This window comes from Dama dama, chromosome 4 (genome assembly GCF_033118175.1).
Source record: "Dama dama isolate Ldn47 chromosome 4, ASM3311817v1, whole genome shotgun sequence".
Taxonomy (NCBI): Eukaryota; Metazoa; Chordata; class Mammalia; order Artiodactyla; family Cervidae; genus Dama; species Dama dama.
Window position 1 is genome coordinate 17,839,827 of NC_083684.1, and position 19,778 is coordinate 17,859,604.

Here is a 19,778-nt window from a genome sequence, read left to right on the forward strand (position 1 = left end):
CACCAGCAGCATTATTCCCATGTGAAGAGACGCAGCAGCTAGGGGAGCCTCCCGGCTGTGGACACCAGCACACGGCTCTCAGACACAGCTTGGCCCGGCACACTAGGGGCGGGCCTGATCCCCAGTCTGGATGATATTAACTCAAACAGGATGAAAACTCACAAACACTCTCTTTTGGGTGTAAGATCTGGGCTTTTTTTTTTTTAAAGACAGTTCATATGCCTTAAAAAGTATTCTCTCCAGATTATAAAAGGTTAGTTAAAATTGTTTAATAGGAACAATCTTGGACAAGCAGAAATAGCTTTGATTTGAAGAATTATAGCCACATACAACTGGGAAGGCTCCACAGGGTGGTCGGATGGGACGGTCTGTACCTGGTCTAGAGACTCTGCATTAGACAGGTGACTGATGGACATTCTGCCCTTTCTCAAGGCACACGCCACTTCTGAAAACTGTCAGCTTTCCACACCGGCTATGATATTTCATTTACATTTAAAAATAGCTTTTCTTCTTCAGTGCAGTGGAAATGCCCAGAGACCAGTCACTGAAACCCCTCCCTAACACAGGTGCAGAACCGCTTTATTGATCTCTGGATTTGTCCAGTCATTCCGAATGTCATCCAGGTGGTTATCAAAATCCACGAGTGTTTCGTAGGACCGGCTGTCCAGGAGTGATGCTGAGATCCTCTGGGCCTCCGGCCAGTCTTCACAGTAATCACTATGAGATGAGACAGGAGAAGTCAGCCTCTTACTCAAAATGCGTGGCTTTTCCATAGAGCAAACAGGAAACCAGCTGCGTGCAGAGTATAAAGGAAGCCAAGGGCGAACTCTAGCAAACACACACATCTAAACACATGAAGATGCATATAAAGAATATGAAACATGGAAGAGAGAACCTTCAAATCAAACTCTGAAAAAGCTGGAGGCAGATGACTGAATGCAAATAAACCAAACAAATGCCTGGGGAGAGGGTCTGGCTTAGGGAAAGGGGGCCTGGGAGTGGGAGGGGAGACCCATGAGTGACAGGCTGTCTGCACTGCTTGGAAACCCTGCAGGCCTGTCCTCCGGGGGCTGAGGAACACCCGTGACTTCTGTATGAGGTGTGCACACTTCTCTAGAGAACATGCTAGCTTAGAAACCCAGAAGGTGGGGGTCAGCGTTCCCGTGCGAGCAGCGTGCCAGGATAGGCCCCAGCACTCTGGCTGCCCTGGGAACGGGCACTCACTAGTGCGGGTCTCTGCAGCGCCATTTGTTTTCGTGGTGTTCATACACATGGATCGTGGGGACCACACAGTCCATCGTGAACTTAGTGTTGTCTACCTGCAACGAGACAAAGGGTGCGCTCGTGAACAGAGCCAGGACCTCTGCTGCAGCCTGCAGGTCCCTCCCTGGGGCTTGCCCATGGGGGAGGTCTCCACAGGGATGGTCAGGGACGGGCTCAACACCGCCCACCACAGCAGAAACCCCGCCTCAGAGTGCACCCCACCACGGCCCAGCTACACCGTGCATCACGTGGGAGAAACACTGAGTACTTGACTGCTTTCTCACAAACTCGAAGCTTCCAAAACGTTACTCTGCCTTCCCTGTTAGAATTCCATCTGAACTGAGAGGAACAGGGCTTCTGACGTAAGCTATTTCCCTCCTTGCTCCCTCAGCTATGCTGGTTAACCTAATTCAATACGTCTCACACTCGAATGTACATTGGAATCATCTGGAAGCTTATGGAGACACAGATTCCTAGGCCTCTAGACTCTGCATTTCCAATCGATTCCCAGGTGGTACTGATACTCTCAGCATAGGGATCCCACTTTGAGACCCGCTGGAACTGAATGACCCCCCCACCTCTGGACACCCATGTGCCATGACTGCAGCGGCCCTGACTCAGCAACTTTGAGCCTGCAGTTGGGAGAAGACGGCCGAAGGAGGCCACAGTCTGATGAAGTAAGTACCTGAGGAAAGGAAACTGCTCACAGACAAAGCTGCCCATCAGCAAGAGGCTGCTCAGCAGCTGTCCCCACACACAGGACTCTGGAGCGAGCGACAGTGACTCACCATAATGAGAGCCGAGTCACTGAAGCCCTCAGCGATTCTGGAGGCCACCTTTTCTGCTACCTGGTTTGGGCTGTGAGAGAAGAACCAGAGAGGTTAGCAAGTTTTAGTTGACGCTGGGCAACACTGTCTGCCTGTGGCAGAGTAAACAGCAATGACACAAAGACCAACAGCACCAGTAAGCCACCCCCCTGTGTGGGGTTACACCCATTTAAGTAGCTTTTGGGGACTGTGATCCTGCTGCAGTGACATGTTGAGGACTGTGTGGAGCTCAGGGGAGAGCAGGGGCCCTTGTCTTTTTGTGCATCTTTCCCTTTGTACAATCAGTCTCAGCTTTCTGAAGCAGGGACTGAACCAGAAACAAACACACTATACAGTTACGATCCTTTCATTGTGACTGAGGTGAAAGAAGCAGGCTTAATGCTTTATAAAAATAAATTTAGCCAAGTATTCTATTTTTACCTTCAAAATTGAAAATTTACAGAGGTGTGTGATTATCTGCAGCATCATATTAAGAAAACTGAAACACAAAACAATGTAATAGAGAAGGGGCCCCAGGGATTCTCATCCCCCGGTCACCCTGGAAGGCCCTTACAGTAACGGCAGGGCTGCAAGGTGTCTCAGGGCCGGGGTGCCGCAGCCACGGCTCATCTATCCACACCCTCCCGGAGGCTCCTCTGTCACGCCCGTGGCTGGCGCGCCTCCTGCTCCCGCTGCGACAGCCCCCCCACCACCCTCACAGCACGGGCTCCGGGGCCTGCACTACAGGCCTGGGTTTCAATGTCTTTCAAGTTCAGTGCAGCAACTTGAGGGCAAGGGCCAGCAGTCCGTGGCTCAGCTCAGCAGAGAGCTTGGCCTGGGGCAGGGATTCACACCCTGGCAGCTTCCTTCGTGTAATAAGACCAGGACTGACACAGGCCGTGAACAGGGTCCAGCTCATCAACCACAGGGAGGCAGGTGGACTCGAAGGAGGGGCTGGTAAGAGACACACTGAGGAGAAACCAGAGGCATGCATGGACGCAGGGACCAAACAGTCAGAGATGTCTTGGGAAAAGCTGAAGAATCAGGGATCAGAGAGCAGCTCTGCATGTGGTCCATGGAGAGGCTGACACAGAAGCTGCTGCTGAGCCCGTGCTGGGGACCCTGTCGCCCTCAGTCCCAACTGGGCCCAGTCCTCTAGGATAAAACAGTTCACATCTCTGGAAGTGCTCTATCGGCTTACTGTGTTATTTCCCCCAATGCTACTGAGTCCTACCACTTGCCTATGCTGGGTAAGTGGACACGACTCCAGGAGGCATTTGGCCTGGGGCCCTTCACTGCACCCCCTAACTGCCTGGCCGTATGAGGAAAGCTGCAGGGTGACCCGGCTCCTGCCTCTGGTTGCTCAGGGTGCTGACTCCTCTGGGACTCTCTCCGTGAGGTCATGTCAGGCTGGCTGCTAGCTGTATCTCTTGACCAAAGGACACTCTTCTTCTCGGGGGGGGGGGGGGGGGGGGGGCCTTCCTGACCTGACCTGTCTTCATTCCTTCAGGCAGGGCAGGTGCCAGCTTTTGTCATCAGCTCTGGGTAACTGCATCACCCTCCTTTCACTGACATACGTTTCACACCTCTGGAAACAACCAGCTTATTAAGCCCACCTCAAATTACCCTAACGTCAGGATGTCATCAGTTTTTCTGCTAGGACATTGACGCAGAAACAAAGCAAAGATCTCAGCTTTGCTCATTAGTGAGAACCACCGTGGGCCAACTAGCTGGATAAAAGAAAACAAGACCTATTATATGGGAGAAGTAGCAAGCACCATGTTTTTGTTGAAGCAGCAGACCCAAAGAACACCAAACCTAAAAGTTGCTTTTTTTTTTTTACCCCAAAAGAGAGTGGAGTGCTTGCCTGGTGCTCTGTCCTACAGCAATCCTAACTCCCATTTGGGAATGGGAAGTGAGGCGCAGCTGAGGGGGGACTGAACAGGAGGCCCTGGACTGTTACTTTCGTTTTAAGAATTCCTTTTAAGCAAAATAAAGACAACACAGGACAGAATCCCAACGTTCATATAAGTGTTTGGAACAACCCATACCCCAGCCCTCCTGGAATACTATCAACAGCACGGAGGGGCTCTGTTCCCACACATTGCACCCCAATACCCCTGGAGTACGATCAACAAGCAGGGAGGGACACTCTTCTTACAGATTCTGCACCCGGAGCTCACTGAGGGAGCCCACTGAGGGTTTCGCATGGATATACCTGGCATCCTTTACTCGTTCATTAGCTTGATAATAACCAGCAATCACGTAGCTATTATCTTTGCACCACGAATCAATCTGAAAAGAGAACAAAATTTGGGAAGAAAAGGTGAATGCTTTTCCCTTAAACATCAAGTCTCAATAAACAGAGGAACCCCCCTCCCTCAACCAAATGCTGGGACAAGACAAATAGAAATCCTGTATCCTCCTCCCTACGAGAACGAAATGGGGGAGTTTCCTGGTGGCCTTTGTTGTTTAGTCGCTAAGTCATGTCCTAGTCTTTGTGACCACCATGGACTGTAGCCCACCAGGCTCTTCTGTCCATGGGATTTCTAAGATTCTGGACTTTCACTGCTATAGCCCAGGTTCAGTCCTTGGTTGGGGAACTGAGATCCCACCAAATTATGGTGGTGATATGGCCAAAAAAAAAAACAAAAGCAAAAACACACCAACCCACACCAAATGGGTGTATGGGTATTCAGGGGAAAGAAGGCCACTGCAGTTAGCTTTTCCACAGTCCACAGGAGGTCAGAGAAAGCAAAGAAGAGCGTAGGCTCCCCCTCTCTCGGAGGTGGGGTGTCTTCCCACAGAGAAGGAGCCTGCAATGGCCGGGAGGGGTGAGGCTGGACGCTAGGAATGACCTCCTCCCCCAGTCCCAGCAGAAGGCTCCAGAGAGACACATAATAAATGGGTGCAGTGCCATGGGTGAGGGGGCACCAGTGTTACCCTCTTTCTCTGACAAAATGAAGCACTGAGGCCTTCTGGGGCTTGAATAAACCTTCAGAGAGTTAAAATCAATCCTTCACAGAAAGCAAACTAAAGAGCTCAGAGAGGGTCTAAACTTGCGCAGCCAGAAAAGAGGCAGTATGGGAATCTGAATCTCTTTTCAAAGTCAAGTCCTTCAATACTGTTATTTCAGTATGCCTTGCAATACACTATGAAAACCCCTTGTGCTGGGATGTGGGGTACAGAGGAGCACGCGTGCATGCACTCACACATTTCCCTGTGGCATGCTTTTAAATGGGAGCATGGCAGCAGATTTGCAAAGTTTTTTGTTTTACAATGCCACTCTTCTCTCATCAGATTTAGCATCCTGCAGGTCTAATGCTATTATTAAAAACAACAAAAGGTCGTCCTGTTTTGCTGTAATGGAGTTTTAATAATGCACTGCAGGAAATTCTATTCTCGGCTTGCAAAAGAAGAGATACAATTGATCCTTAATTTTTTTCAAAGTGAATTAACTGGTTAAAAAGGGTTTCTTTTCCCTTTTTAAACATAGCTCTATTCGTTCTTTTTCTCAAATTCTGGTTTGGGACTCCAATAGTCTCCTTTATGACTAAAAGCAGATATTACAAAATGGTCACAGTCCAAGGTTCCCTGGCTCACACGAGGATTAGAATAGTAATTCTGGCCTCCTAAGAGCTCACAAATTACCATACTGGGTCAAAACCAAGGCTCAATGAACCAATTAGAGGTTCTGGTCATCCACCCAAGAGATGAGGGCTATGTCTCCAAAATATTTATAATGGCTCTTTCACTTTAACTTTGAGGCAAATTATTCCACAACTACTTATATTTTATTTTTATCACCTCTTAAAAGAATGAGTCTTGGAAATTCTACTGCTGCTTACAGCAGCAAAATTCTTTCATTTCTTTCTAAATTTACCTCCATGTGGTATCGAAGGGCATAGCCTATTCTAAAACCTGGCACTTGGTCCCATTTCCTGAACTCACACCCACCCACTGGCCCGCCCTTTGGTGTCACCCTCTCAGCCTTTGTTTCTGATTGAAGACTGGTCTCTTGAGGGCGTCCTCATGTAGGTGAACCTCACTTCTGCCCACCTCTGCGCCCCTCGCCTGGCTCCGTGCTGTTGGCTGCTCTTACATCCAGAGTCACAATTACAGAGAGTGTCCTGAGTCTGGTACGAACACTTAGCGGCGTAACACAGCACAGATCTGTCTCACAGGTCAGAAGTCTAAAATGAGTCTGTGGGGCTGACTCTTGGCGGAGACTCGAGGGGAGAATCTGCTCCCTGTCTTTTCCCACACGGAGAGGTCACCACATTCCTCAGGAGGTGGCTGTCTCACTCTGACCCCTGCTTCTGTTGTCAAAACTCTTTTTCTTTGACTCTTACCCCCACTGCCTCTTATGCGGACCCTCGTGATTATACTGGGTCCATCAGATAATCCAGGATAATCACTGCATTTCAAGATCCTTAACTTAATCTTATCTGCAGTCTCCTGTTCCATGTAAGGTTACCTGTCCAAGGGTCCGAGGACTCGGCCGTGGCCACCCTGGGGGAGGGGCATTCTTTTGGCCTACCACAGCTACCTTTAACGCGAGGGTGAGATGATCATTTCCCACTGCCGCTGTCCTGCAGCAGGCTGCACGGCGAGGCCTGGGGGTGTCAGCTCTCGACCAGACACCGAACTCAGGCCACAGCGGTGAGAGCACCAAACCCTCACACCAGGCCATCGGGCGCTCCCACACACTCTTCAGTGAGCCGTCTAAGCTGCTCCCCAATCCTGCTCCTGGGCTGCAGAGAATGATTTGGGATTCAGTCGCCAACAAACACACAGGGTCACCCTGTACTTGAGCTCAGACAGCAGAGAAGGCATCTGACAAGATGGTGGATTCTTCTGACAAACGCACACCTCAACTGACACTTTACCTAAAGAGGGGTGAATTCCTGGACAAAACACTCTGAAGGCCTAGCCAAACTCCAGCAGAAAAATAACGTCATGACCTTATACTTCTAGTAGAACTCTTTGTTTTTTGTTTGTTTTTCTGGCTGCATCACATGGCTTGCAGAATCTTAGTTCCCTGGCCAGGGATTGAACCTGGGGCCCCGGCAGGGAAACCATCAAGTCCTAACTATTGGACCTCAGGGAACTCCTAGTAGAACTCTTTGAAGAGGCTGCTCCCAAAGTGAACCAGGTCACAAAAGCTCAGGCTTGGCTTTCAAAATCTTTCAGTGATTCAAATAAGAACCACCAAGTGAAGTCTGGATGCCCGTGATGTGCATGCACATCCACTGTCCAGAGAGACACCAGTGGCCACTAGTTGATGACTGGAGAACCAGCCATTAGAGTCCACAGAAGTAGTGTACACAGTTTCAGTGGAACCAGACTTCATCAGTGAGTGACGGAGCATATGAGAGTCAGTGTGTGGGGGAAGGCAACAGTATGGACAGTCCGCCGCTTGGGGATGGGGCAGGTGGCTCTCGAGGGGTTTCAGAATCCTGCAGTCAGCCCAAACAGCTTGTTAACAAAAAGCCCAAGTGGATTTAAGCGGCAGATTACACAGTAGGCAACTTGCACCCTCCAAGTGGGGTTGCTGCTGCTGCTGCTAAGTCGCTTCAGTCGTGTCTGACTGTGCGACCCCATAGACGACAGCCCACCAGGCTCCCCCGTCCCTGGGATTCTCCAGGCAAGAACACTGGACTGGGTTGCCATTTCCTTCTCCAATGCATAAAAGTGAAAAGTGAGAGTGAAGCCACTTAGCTGTGTCCGACTCTTAGTGACCCCATGGACTGCAGCCTACTAGGCTCCACCGTCCATGGGATTTTCCAGGCAAGAGTACTGGAGTGGGGTGCCATTGCTTTCTCCGTCAAGTGAGGCAGGACAAAGCAAAAGAGCTGAGAAGCTGTCTGAACTCTGTTCTCAGTGAATTAGTTTCCGCTGCTATGGTGTCCTCCTCCTGTGATGCATCTTGTGAACAATCAAAATGAAAACGTTCACGATGGCACTCTGATACCTGACAAGTGGCTTTGATACAAGGTCCAAATCCTGCATTCACTTATGCAGTTTCCTTTACTTTTCAGAGGGAAAGAAGGACACTGTTTGGCACAAGCCGCCACCCTCTGTTCATGTCTTTCAGGCCTGCTCCCTCGCAGACATGCAGGAGAACTACTAAAGGCTCCGGGCCCACTCGTCCATTCCCAGCTAGGCTGACAAAGAAAGCAGCTTCTCTCAGCAAACTTGCTAGTGTCTGCATGAGTGAGGCACCTGGAGTTCTCATAACACTGCACGCACTTCCGTGACCACAGCCACAAAGCAGGCAAGGCAGGGCGCTTCTAAGTAAGAGTCACCCCAAGGAGGGTGCTGCTTCCAGGCTGGTCACTCACAAGCTGGGGTGTCTGGGAGCCTCCCTGTCTGCAGCAACACCCATGCCCTGGAGTCTAAAACTAGAGGGGTCGCCTAGTTTCACAGAGAAGAAAAAGATCCTCAAATCAGCAGCTGATTCTTCTACGAGGAGTAGCTGGCTTTGGAGGAAGAGCACTGGTGATAAGGGGCCTGGGAACAGAGAGTGAAGGTCACGGGAAGAACTGAGAGGAGAGCCCAGAGCAGCCAGCTTCCCCTCCCAGGAGGAAGTAGGGGGCTGAGCCCAGAGCCAGAGGGGCGGTGGCCTGTGCAGATGAGCACAGAGAAGGCACACATGGGGGCAGCAGAAGGAATCCCAGGCCCAAGTCAAGAAGTCATCCGAGCAGAAGGTACTGACAAGCAGCAATCAGCACTAGGAAATCACAGTGGGGGTGTGTGTGTTTGGGGGGGAGGGGAGGACAAAGAGGGCTTACGGAAACAGCAGCTTTGTGCTAATTTCCCTACTGACATTTTATGGGTTTTTGCTATTAGAAATAATTCCATCACTACTTACGTCAAAGGGTTGTAAGGATAAATTAAGATAACAGGCCTAAGTACTTAAAAAAAAATAGAAAGCTCCCAGAAATGCAAGGATTTTTTTTAAATGGAAAATTATAATGAAAAGCCTTGCAAAGGAATTTGATGCTGCCCTTTGATGGACAGCATACCAAGTCAGTCTTTCCCACTTATCAAAAATAACTCAATACAAAACTCCCTGAATAGAAACAAGCTATCAGAATTAGGCCTCCTGTATAGTTTTATGGATTTAGATGCTTTATTAAAACATTTTCTACAGCTGATAAACTATGGCTGAGATTTTTCATTGCCTTCAGGTTATAAAGTTGCTAAGACAAAACCTGAATGATATAAACTTAAATATCTTAACAGTAACACAAAAACTTGTAGATGGTTTCAAATGGCAATTTTTTCTTTATAACTTTATTCTGAAAGTTATTTAATTTGTACTCAATTGACATTGTTCTCCTACTTGTTAAATGCTGAGTCTACGATTCAAAGTTTTGATCAATATAAGAAAAGTGAGCACAAACCATCACACTGCTTGGCAAGGACAGACATTCAGACAGTTTTTACTGTCTGAAAAGAAGCTAAGTGCAGAAAACCTAGTTTGCACTTAATTCTGTTGGACAGGAGACTCCAACACTGAAGGGCACATTTGGGGAAACGCTGGAAGGTGCGTCTGGAGTACAGATGCAGTGGTGCAGAGCGAGCAGTGTCCCGGAATGATTTCTACGATGAATCTGTCCACTGCTCACCTCTTTCTCTGTGTGGTCCCTTTATACTCTACCTTCTAGCTCATCTCTGAAAGTCCCCCCCCCTCCCCCCACCCCGGTTTTCACCTGGTCCCTCTGCCCCCCTCCTGCAGCCTTGCTCCTTGGGCCACCACTTGCATGTCACTTTCTCTGGGCAGCCTGCCCTCCCTGACTCTGCCAGCCTGGGTCAGTGGACCGCCCCGCCCCGCCCATATGGCACTTATTCTTCAGTATGTACTTGTCTGCCTGGTACAAGTTCAATCACTATGCACGTACTGTATTTGATCCATAGCAATATCCTTCCCCCTAGCACAGGCTTGGCTGTACTGGAGAGCTGCATTAGTACTACTGGTCAATTGAGTTCCCTTCGAGTGACTGGACTTCACATAGCCAATCACCACACAGTTCTCTTCATAGAATAATCAAGACAGGGAGCTGAAAAGACTTGCATTAAAACAGACACAGGCATACCCCACGAACACACTGATACCAACAGCACGTTTCTTCAGGAGCTAAAATGGTTGATTCTATACACATCATCTACTTTCTATGTTCTGCCCCACGATGATAGGAAAAAATTCACACAATGACTCAGTTTAACAGGTACTCAAAGATGTGCCCAGTAAGCTTAGGCAAGGACCACTGGTCTAAAGATACTTCCTGCTTATCTGTCATAATTAGGTAATTTACAAAATGGATTCATTTTACTCCTTGGGATGTAGAGAGAAAGGATTTCTACTACTCTTCTCAAACTTGCCTGAATCAACTAATTCTCTTTTAGTATCATAGACATATTCAACCCAGGTAGGTCTGAGCCTACTCCTCCCTAAGGTTTTAACTCCAATTTATAGGTGGTCTTTTTTCCTTCACCGGTCACCATACCTCAACAGCTACAGCCTAGAATTTAATAACCAGTCGGTCTGTTCCTATGCCACACCTTTTCCCACCGTACTTCAAAAAAAACCAGTCGTGAGCAGACCCACAGAGGTGTGCGGGCTGGAAAGCAAGTCTGCTCTGGCTTTCAAATTCCACACAAAGTCTTCAGCTTTTAAAACCACGGGTGCATTCCAGATGTCACTAAAGAGGACAGACAAGGTTTTGTTCACGGAGCGCTCGACGCCGCCTTTCTAACCGTGGGTCCACCCTGGGTGTCCCGGGGCAGTGACGTGGGAAGAACCGCGCCTTCACACCTACGGCAGACACGGATCCGGCCCCGCGACTGTGCGCGCGAGCCCGACGGCAACGTCCAAACTCCCCGCTACTCAAAATTCCAAATACAGACGCTCAGTTAACAGCGGCTTATTTCTATAAGGGCTACTGGTATGAGAAAATCGGTGCCTTTTCCGTCGCCTAAGGCGTTCTAAAAACACCCGGGACGACTCAGGTCGCCCCTTCGGCCGCTGCAACGACGAGCTGCCTGCCATCTGAGGGGCCCTTGCTAAGTACGTGCAGGCAAAAACCAACGCGCCCTCGCGGGTGGTCCGTTCACGGTCACGGCGAACTCGGCGGTGCTGGGTCCAGACTCCGGCTGGACCACCCTGAGCTTCTAGCCGGGACGGCTCGGAAGCCGACTGTCAGCCCGTCTCCTGTCTCGCTAATTCCGAGGCAAGCCCCTTCCCGCGCTTACCAGGGTGAGGGCCACCTCCAGCATGGGGGCGAGGGCCAGGGTGCCGTGGAAGAGGGGGATACAGTCCACGAAGAGGGTGTGGTGGGCGCCCGGGCCGCCCAGAGGCAGGTGCTCCTTGCGCGGCTTCTGCTTCTCGGCCACGAGCAGTCCGTTGACCGCGCAGTGCGGGTACTTCGCGCCGTGCAGCACCATCTTGCAGTAGGCCTGGGTGGTCAGCTTCACCCCGGGCATGCTGAGCCCGGGAGGGCCCCGGAGGCCCGGCGCCGGCCGAGGCCTGGATCCGCTTCCCGGCCGCGCGGCGCCTCAGGGGAGAAGCAGGACGAGGCAGCGGCTCCCTGGAGCGGCCCCGCGGCTGGCGTGGGCCCCTGACGGGCCCAGCCCCGCTCGAGCTCCGCTTCTCAGACGCCGGCTAACCACCCGGGAGAGGCCGACGCGGCCACCTTAATACTCCACTCGCGCTTCTCACCGGGCGCCGCCGGAAAGCGGACGTCCAGTAGCCGCCGGAAAGCCGCCCAGTCCGGCGTTTTACGACGTTCGCCGCTTGACCTACTTCCGGTCCTGTGACCTCCCGCTCGGTCGGGCGCGGGGTGGAGTCCTCCTCGATCCCGTGGTGCTCCGCGGCTCGGCCTCGCTCTCTTCCGGTCGCGGGCAGCCGAGCCGTAGAGGGCGGTCGCGGCGGGCACGGTGGGCAGCGGCTGGTCGTTGGCGGCAGGTGAGGCGGGCGGTGGCCGGTCCGCGCCGCGAGGTTGAGAAGGGTCGGGCGCCGGGAGCCCTCGGGCCTACGTACCCGCGGCCGGGCGCCCACAAGGAACTGACGACTGGGCCTCCGTCCCAGTGACATTGAGGCCGGCCCTTGGGGGCTCCGGGCTCGGAAGCCGCCTGGTCACTGCTTCTGTGACGCCTGGAAGCATCCGGCCGGTCTCCATCTGTCTTTCCGCAGCCGCGGGCTGGCTGCGGCTCTGACCTTGGAGTGTCCGCTGGTCGAGGGCGGGGGCCTGAGGGCAGGTCGCCTCGCGGGCTCCCGGCCGCCCCTCCCGACGGTGCTGCGCCACCGCTTGGGGTGTAACGGGGCTCCGAGGGAGGCGCCCCGCTTCCCGGCCTGTTGGACGCTGGGCACCCGCTCTGGCGCGGGCCAGGCCGGGGAGAAAACAAGGGAAACGGAGGCGAGTTCGGCCCTGACGTCATGCTTCTGTTTATTCTGCCTCTAGTGGGCTGCTTTCTGAATGCGTTCGGGATCTTTTTCATCGTCAGCAGCCCCCTGAAAGGTCCAGTTTTAAGGGAGGGGCAAATAGGGGAGGTAGGCCTGACCCAGAAAAGGCCCAAGCGAGAGGTGTGTTATCTCGGTCATTCGTTGTCTTGCAGGGATTGAAAGTGGACCAGGCCGCTTTTGCATCCTTTCCCCTTCATTTCCCCTTCCAAGCAGGGCCACATATTAGGTCTGTAACCAAGTAATGAATGCGGTGCGTGTCTCTTAGTTACTTGAAACGGTTTACCTTTTCCTCCTAGGAGGTGGAGCCCATTAGTGGCAGCACAATCTCCTTAAATTATTTTTTTGCCTCTTTGTTTTTTAAGAAAGCTGATTTTTTAAAAAACAAAGGAACAAAAAACCCCTCAAACAAACCAGTTTTCTACGAATTGCCTAAAGTGTGTATATATGGCAGTGGTTTATAACGGAGCTCCGTTAAACCATGCTGTCTGCTGAGAGGAAAAAAAAGCCTTCATCTTTTTTAAAAAATTCATAGTCAGTAATGAAGATCCGGTCACTTATGTTGGGGAGAAGAAGAAACAAAAGAATTGCGTTGACTTCCAGAATGCACTGGGGCAAAAAGAAGAATCATTCCTAATAGGTGCTTACCCTTGTTCATAGTGAAGATACATTTTTATTTTTCAGAATGTTGGCGACCAGAGTATTTAGCCTGATTGGCAGGCGTGCAATTTCCACCTCGGTGTGTGTTCGGGCCCATGGTAAGTATAATCTTTCTTTTTGCTCTGCTGCTCATAAGGCCCTGTGCTAGTTTCAGACATGGAGAGCTTTGATCCTGATCACGTTTTGTTGAGGAATTTGAAGGGTGATACATACAGTTTAATGGTGCCTAGTTCTAGATTAAAGAGTTTTAATGAATTCTAGTCTGAGTCTTTGCTTATACTGATACTTTCTCCCCTTTCCTTCCCTTCTCATGTTTTCAGGTTCAAGTTCCACACCTTTTAAGAGATCCACACTATACCTGACTTTATTGTTCCATACCCCCCACCCCACCCCCACCCCCAACTTCTAGCCACTTAGCTTGAATGCTATTTGAATTATTGGGACAGTGGACGGGAAGGCGCTTGGACTTCCTAACCTGAACTGGATTTAATCTCATTTCTACCTTGGACTTGCTCAAGTTTAGGAACCTGTTCTCTCACCTGAAATGTACTTAAAGAACCTAGTTCAGAGCCTGGCACATAGCAAGTTGAGTTTTGCATTTATCAAGCATCTCTTTGTAGCTGTCAGTGTTAGACACTTAGAATAAAGGAATGTGAGATGCGGGATTACTCCACAGAGTGTCGGCAATCTGGAGAGAAAAGATACATGAAGGCAGTGTTTCAGTGAGAGATGGGCTCCGAGGAGAAGCATTTAACCTGGCCTGAGGTACAGGGCGGGGCTTCTGGACGGGAGGCCTTGCTCAGCTGAAGGGCGGGTGGGGTTCCCTCACACTCAAGAGCAGAGTGGCATTCCAGGCAGAGGGAAAGCCAGCAGGAGGAGGAAATGGGAATCATTGTGTTACTGGGGAGTCAAGTGCAAGGCTCGAGTGATGGATGATGAAGTTGAGAGCAAGACTCATGTATCCAGGGACTCAGGAGCTTTTGTCTGAGCTGCTTTATGTGATTTTCTTTCCTTGATGTTATGTCCTTTAACTGGTGATACTTGGGTGTTATATTTGTGTATGTCCTTTATATTGCTCAGGATGACAGACTCTAAAACAGATAATTTTAGTAAAAGCATTATTGAAATGTTTTTAAATTAGTAGATAATAAAAAACTTAGTTGTTAATACATGCAGAAAGAAACAGTCCTTCACTAAAAGCCTAGGAAGTCACTTAGGTCAAAGATTACCTTTTGTTTCCATTTTGGTTTTGCTAATGTATTTCCTTAGCTTTTTGTTTGTTTAGTTTAGTTTGAAGTATAATTTACAGAAAGGAAAGTTTATCTTTTCTAGATGTTATGTTTCTCTAGATTTTGATAAACTTATTCAGCTGTGTGACAATGACTCCAGTCAGGACATGCAACACTTCATCACCGCTCAAGGTCCCTTCATGTCCCTTTGGTCGTTCTGATCTTCTGCGAGAAGGCAACTTCTGTCTCCTCCAGGGGCACTGACTGGGGCTTATTCTCAGATATTGCTTTTGGCATAGGAAGTCAGATCTAGTTGGTCCCTACTTGAAGCCACCTGCTGGCTCCTCATGCCTGGAGTAACATCAGCCCCTGGCCCCACTGGCCTCATCACATCAGACCCACAAAGGCGGAGAGCAGCCGACCAGCCCTCCCCAGTGGCTCACTCCCTGCCCCACTGGTGTTTTGTTTCTCAGATGCGCCAGGCCGGCTCCTCCTGCCTCAGTTCCAGAGGTGTAGATGGGGCTTCCTTCGAGTCGTCACCCTCCGTGCAGGTGTCATTTTACAGGAAGATAGGCCCTGCCTGGCCCTGTGTGCTTCCTTAGAGGCTGTGGGTTTGCGGGTAGTTTGAGGGGCGTTTGCCTCTTGTAGCGCGAGCTTTTGGATGCAGGGACCTGCTGGGCTTACTCATTGCTGCTTCTTGAGCACACGGTAAGCAGGTGGAGGAAACTGCTGTCTCTCAGATGAGTCTCGTCCTTTTATTCTAAAGTTCTGGTTGTGTAAGTCATACATGAACTGATTCTCCACATAGAATAGCCATTGGGAGCCCCCATTGGCAGTTTGGGTGTTAGTGTGGTGACACGTCTGATTGAGAGAGGAGCCTGAGCTCCTCTGATATCACCAGATATCATCAGCAGAGGCCCCCATATCCATCCACATCGAGGATAGAAATGCTAAAACCTTCACTGGGTTATAAAATCTTTGCTTTTCTCTCCTTTTAAAAGGAATGTTTGGTGTGTTAACGTTTATGTGTCTGTGGGGGGGCCTCCCCCAGCCCTCCATTTACTAGGGAACCAGGCTAAAAGTCTTGACAAGCCCTTGGCAGCAGTGAGGTCATGAATTAGTCATTCTTGTTCTAGAAAATGCAATTTTGTGCTTAGGATGCTTGAAGGTTGTATGCATTTGCATCTTGATAACAGTTTTATTAAGATGTATTTCCCATAACACCCTGACACATTAAAGGCTACACTTCAGCAGTTTTCAGTACATTCGCTGAGTTGTGCCATTATCCTGTAATCAACTTGAGAACATTCTCATCACCCTAATTAACATCTATTTTTTTTACATCTATTTTTAATAACTCGTGTAAGCTGAGTGCTTTTTAGTCCACTCATCATTTTAATAGAGTCTTAGAGTTTTAAAATTGGAAAGTTTTAAATGAAAACTTGTAAAGTGAAAATTTTAGCCATTTCATCTCAGTCTCTTTGGGATAAGGTTGGGTAAGAATATATGAGTGTGCTAATCATAGGCAAGGCACCAGTGAGCATTTGGAGAAATTTTACTGCTTTGTTTAAGGTGCAAGGTTTTCTTTCACTGTTGTTAACATGGTTTGGGAGATTTCAATCATTCAGACTAAGCTGATGGAGGTGAAGCATTTTTGCAGGACTTTATACCGCCAGATTCGTTCCAAACGCAGAATTTCCTTCAAATACAGGGTAGAATCAAACAGCTTTTTGCTGAGGGAAAACCTTAAAGTTTAAGATACTCCTTTTTTCCCTGCTTTTTGAACTTTCCCCCATTTTACTAGAGTAATGCATTGGGTACACACCAATTTGAAGGTGCTGAAATTTTTATCTTTTTGGGCAGAAGTCTCCATTTCATCCCCGCTTTCCACTGATGACAACTTGGGTTTACCTTGTGTTTAGTGGCATATTCATGTGAGTATCTACACATAACTTAGATTCTTTTTTTTTTTTCACATTCAAAAAGCACTCAAAGGATTTATTTGCTAGTCAAAGCTGTTCACAGAACCAAATAGTGACTATAAATTAAGTTTTTCCAAGGAGCTTCGCCTTAGTGAAATTAGTTGACTCTGTAGGCAGAAACAGGTTAACAGAGGACATTTACACCTTGGGAAGATATATCACTGATGAGGCGTCCCTATATTTAATTATTTTAATGAGCATGTGACACTGTTAAGAAATAACCACAGAATCATTCAAAACTTGTACACACCCACGCGCGTGTGCTCAGTTGCTAAGCTGTGTTCGACTCTTCTGCAACCCCACGGACTGCAGCCCACCGCGCTCCTCTGTCCGTGGGATTCTCTGGGCAAGAATCCTGGAGTGGGTTGCCATTTCCTTCTCCAGCTTAGATTCTTAAAAAGAAAATATAACCCTGAAGGTGTTCTGTGACTTGGTGTGTACATGACTTCCCATTTTGAGCTAGAACAGTACTTGGCATACAGTAGGCACCCTGTAAACATTTGTTGAACAAGCCAAACGGCTCCATGACACACATTTCTACGGTTATTTGCTGCTTTGCAGTGCCACAGTAGCCACCTTTTCATGTCTTTCTTTCTGAACTTTGAACCCTTGTTTCTTTTATGAGTTTGATATTGCTCTTACCCGTTAGTTGGAGTTCCCTGTGGAAGGGCCTCCATTTAGTCCAGGCTCCTGTCAGTCCACGGGACCTGAGTAGCTGTCCAGCCTCTGTGAACCCTGGTAGTTGCAGGAAGTGCTCGCTTGTTGGCAGTGCCCCGGCAGGTTCCTGTTTTGGTGTGATGAAGAGCACTGCTGTTGGCATCTACCCTCCATCCTTACCTGCTCTCAGGGCCACATGGGGTGAGCCTGCCCCCATGTTACACGACCGTCCTGTGGCTGTTTGGAGTGGGGGTCACAGCCCCTAGGATGACTGAGGTTTTCAGGGTGCACATACGTGGAGTGACTTCAGTTCTTAGAAGTACTGCCTTGTTTGTAATGGAACCTATGTGAATTTCAAATACTTGTCCAACGTGTTTTTTAGGAAGTGTTGTAAAGAGTGAAGATTTTGCTCTCCCGGGTTATGTGGACCGGCGTGACTACCCCTTGCCTGATGTGGCCCACGTCAAGAACCTGTCTGCCAGCCAGAAGGCCTTGAAGGAAAAGGAGAAGGCTTCCTGGAGCAGCCTCTCCATTGATGAGAAAGTTGAACGTGGGTATTGAAGGCACCACGGGCAGCCTGCGTTGCACAAGAATTCTGGTTCTGGGCTGGGCCTGGAGACCAGTGTGCTGGGGAGGGTGGGGGTGCTGTGCATCTGTGGGGCTGTCCAGGGCCTTAGCTCTGCCAGCTGGCTGAACCCCCTCCCAGGCGCCTCTGTCCATGCTCGTGGGCTCTAGCCCCCAGGAGGAGCGGGAACAGGTGCAGAGCCACCGAGTGGAACTTGGGATGGTGTACATGTGCAAGCAGCGCCTCCGTGCCTCTGCTCGGGGGGAAGTACCGATGGAGGATCACTGATACACCATCAGGAAAAAGGCACATTAAACGGGCCCCGTGCCTTACTCTAAATAAGAATTTCAGGTTTTTTTCCACCCAGCACAAACTTCATGTATCTTCCTCCCCCCCCCCAGTGTGAGCAGGTGTGTCAGGGCCTGAAGCCTGTGTTCCTCACTCTGTTCTACAACACCACTGCTCCCCCGCCCTTTATTGTGGAGCTCTACCTCGAGGCGGGGGTCCTCTATGCCCGCAGCACTGTCCTCTCTCTCCTCAGTGTACCGCCTTAAGTTCAAGGAGAGCTTCGCTGAGATGAACAGAAGCACAAACGAGTGGAAGACAGTGGTGGGCGCGGCCATGTTCTTCATCGGTTTCACTGCGCTCCTCCTCATCTGGGAGAAGCACTATGGTGAGTGGGGCGGGGCCATCACACAGACCGGCATTTCCATTCTGGGCTCCATCCTGGAGTGTTCACTGGCTTTGGGAGGCTGGCTCGCATGAACTCAAGTGGTGTGGCCTGCAGCTGATTGATCCTGAATGGGCCATGCTTGGTTGTCCAGCCCAGCACGTTTCCGGTAGCTCATCTGCTCAGCGGTCAGGTGTCAGAAGGTGTGGTGGAGGTTAGACTGAGGAGGAAACTTACCATCAGGGGGCTGTTTGGGCTGCAGGGACTGCAGCTCAGGTCACCAGAGGTCTGGGTCTTGAGACCTAGCGGTTTCTGCTCGGCCAGTGTCGGGGCTGCCTGCTTGTTCTGGTGCTGCCTGTGCTGTGTTCTCTGTTCTGTGGGGTAGGTTGGCCCATTCTGAGAAGGGGTGGTCCTGTCCTTGCTGCCTGCGTGTGGATGCGGGTCGGTAACAGGCCTGTGACTGTCCGCTCTTCATGAGTCACCTTTGGTTCTGCTTGTGCTCTCTGCTTGCCCGTGTACCTGCTGTCTCTGTCCTGCACAGAAGACATTCTGCTTTAGCGTTGTGTTTTCGTGCTCACTTTTACGAACAGGGTGTAATTTGGAAATACCAAGTTGTCAGTGCACAGGGTTTGAAACCAGCATGTTTGTGTGGGTGTGGGTGTCGAGTGGCCGATGACAGTGCTGATCAAGTTGCTAGTGAGATGGGGAAGACTTACCTGTGTGACGTGTTGGCTTAGAAACACCTTGTCAAGACAGTGTCGCCTCACGACGTTGTTTTGGACTGTAGTGTATGGCCCCATCCCGCACACCTTTGAAGAGGAGTGGGTGGCCAAGCAGACCAAGAGGATGCTGGACATGAAGGTGGCCCCCATCCAGGGCTTCTCGGCCAAGTGGGACTACGACAAGAACGAGTGGAAGAAGTAAGGCCCCACGGTTCCCGAGTCTGCACCTCACCTGTCCGGTCACCTCCATGCAGCTCCGCATGTTCACTGGAAGCGCTGTGTCGCAGCACCAGTGCTAATAAACGTGCAGTTTACGTGAAGTCCTCGTGGTTGGTTCTTTGACGGTAACTGAATGAAGTGAAGCAGCACTTGACATACGGGAGGTTTCTCCCAAGCGTCTGTCAGTAGTCAGTACATTTTGGGTGTAAATGAACTGGCAAAAACAAATTGTATAAGGACTAGCATGTGAAAACTAAAAATATAGAGTCCTTGGCAAGAGGTTTTTATGAGAGTAAAATCCCATTACAGTAGCCAGACTGACAGATGTCCCTGTGGCTGCTTTTCTCCTGGAACTGCCCCCTTCAGATTGCTGGTGTTGGTCGGAGTGCGTGACCACGAGGTTGAAAAGGGCAGGCTGAGTTCTGCATCTCCTGCCTGATTTCCTGGCTGTGCTTCACCATTTTCTCTAAGAAGCCACAGTGAAGCTAGTGCCGGCCACCCTGCCCTGGCCCCCCGGCAGGCAGGCTCCCCGTGGGGCTC

General features: G+C 50.1%; 2 protein-coding genes across 2 annotated transcripts; one reads left to right on the top strand and one right to left on the bottom strand.

Annotated features, from left to right (window-relative positions):
* Positions 1–244: 244 nt before the first annotated feature.
* On the bottom strand, positions 245–11,788 carry EMC8 (ER membrane protein complex subunit 8). The gene is made up of 5 exons (XM_061138324.1): positions 11,328–11,788; positions 4,288–4,364; positions 2,052–2,121; positions 1,225–1,319; positions 245–717 (listed from the first exon to the last, which is right to left on the bottom strand). The coding sequence occupies exons 1-5, from the start codon at positions 11,556–11,558 to the stop codon at positions 558–560; spliced, it is 633 nt and encodes a 210-aa protein (XP_060994307.1). The 5' UTR covers positions 11,559–11,788; the 3' UTR covers positions 245–557.
* Positions 11,789–11,906: 118 nt separating this feature from the next.
* LOC133053887 (cytochrome c oxidase subunit 4 isoform 1, mitochondrial) lies at positions 11,907–19,339 on the top strand. The gene is made up of 5 exons (XM_061138326.1): positions 11,907–12,039; positions 13,219–13,292; positions 17,445–17,612; positions 18,169–18,300; positions 19,085–19,339. Exons 2-5 carry the CDS (start codon positions 13,220–13,222, stop codon positions 19,219–19,221), a joined length of 510 nt encoding a protein of 169 aa, XP_060994309.1. The 5' UTR covers positions 11,907–12,039; position 13,219; the 3' UTR covers positions 19,222–19,339.
* The last annotated feature ends 439 nt before the right edge of the window (positions 19,340–19,778 follow it).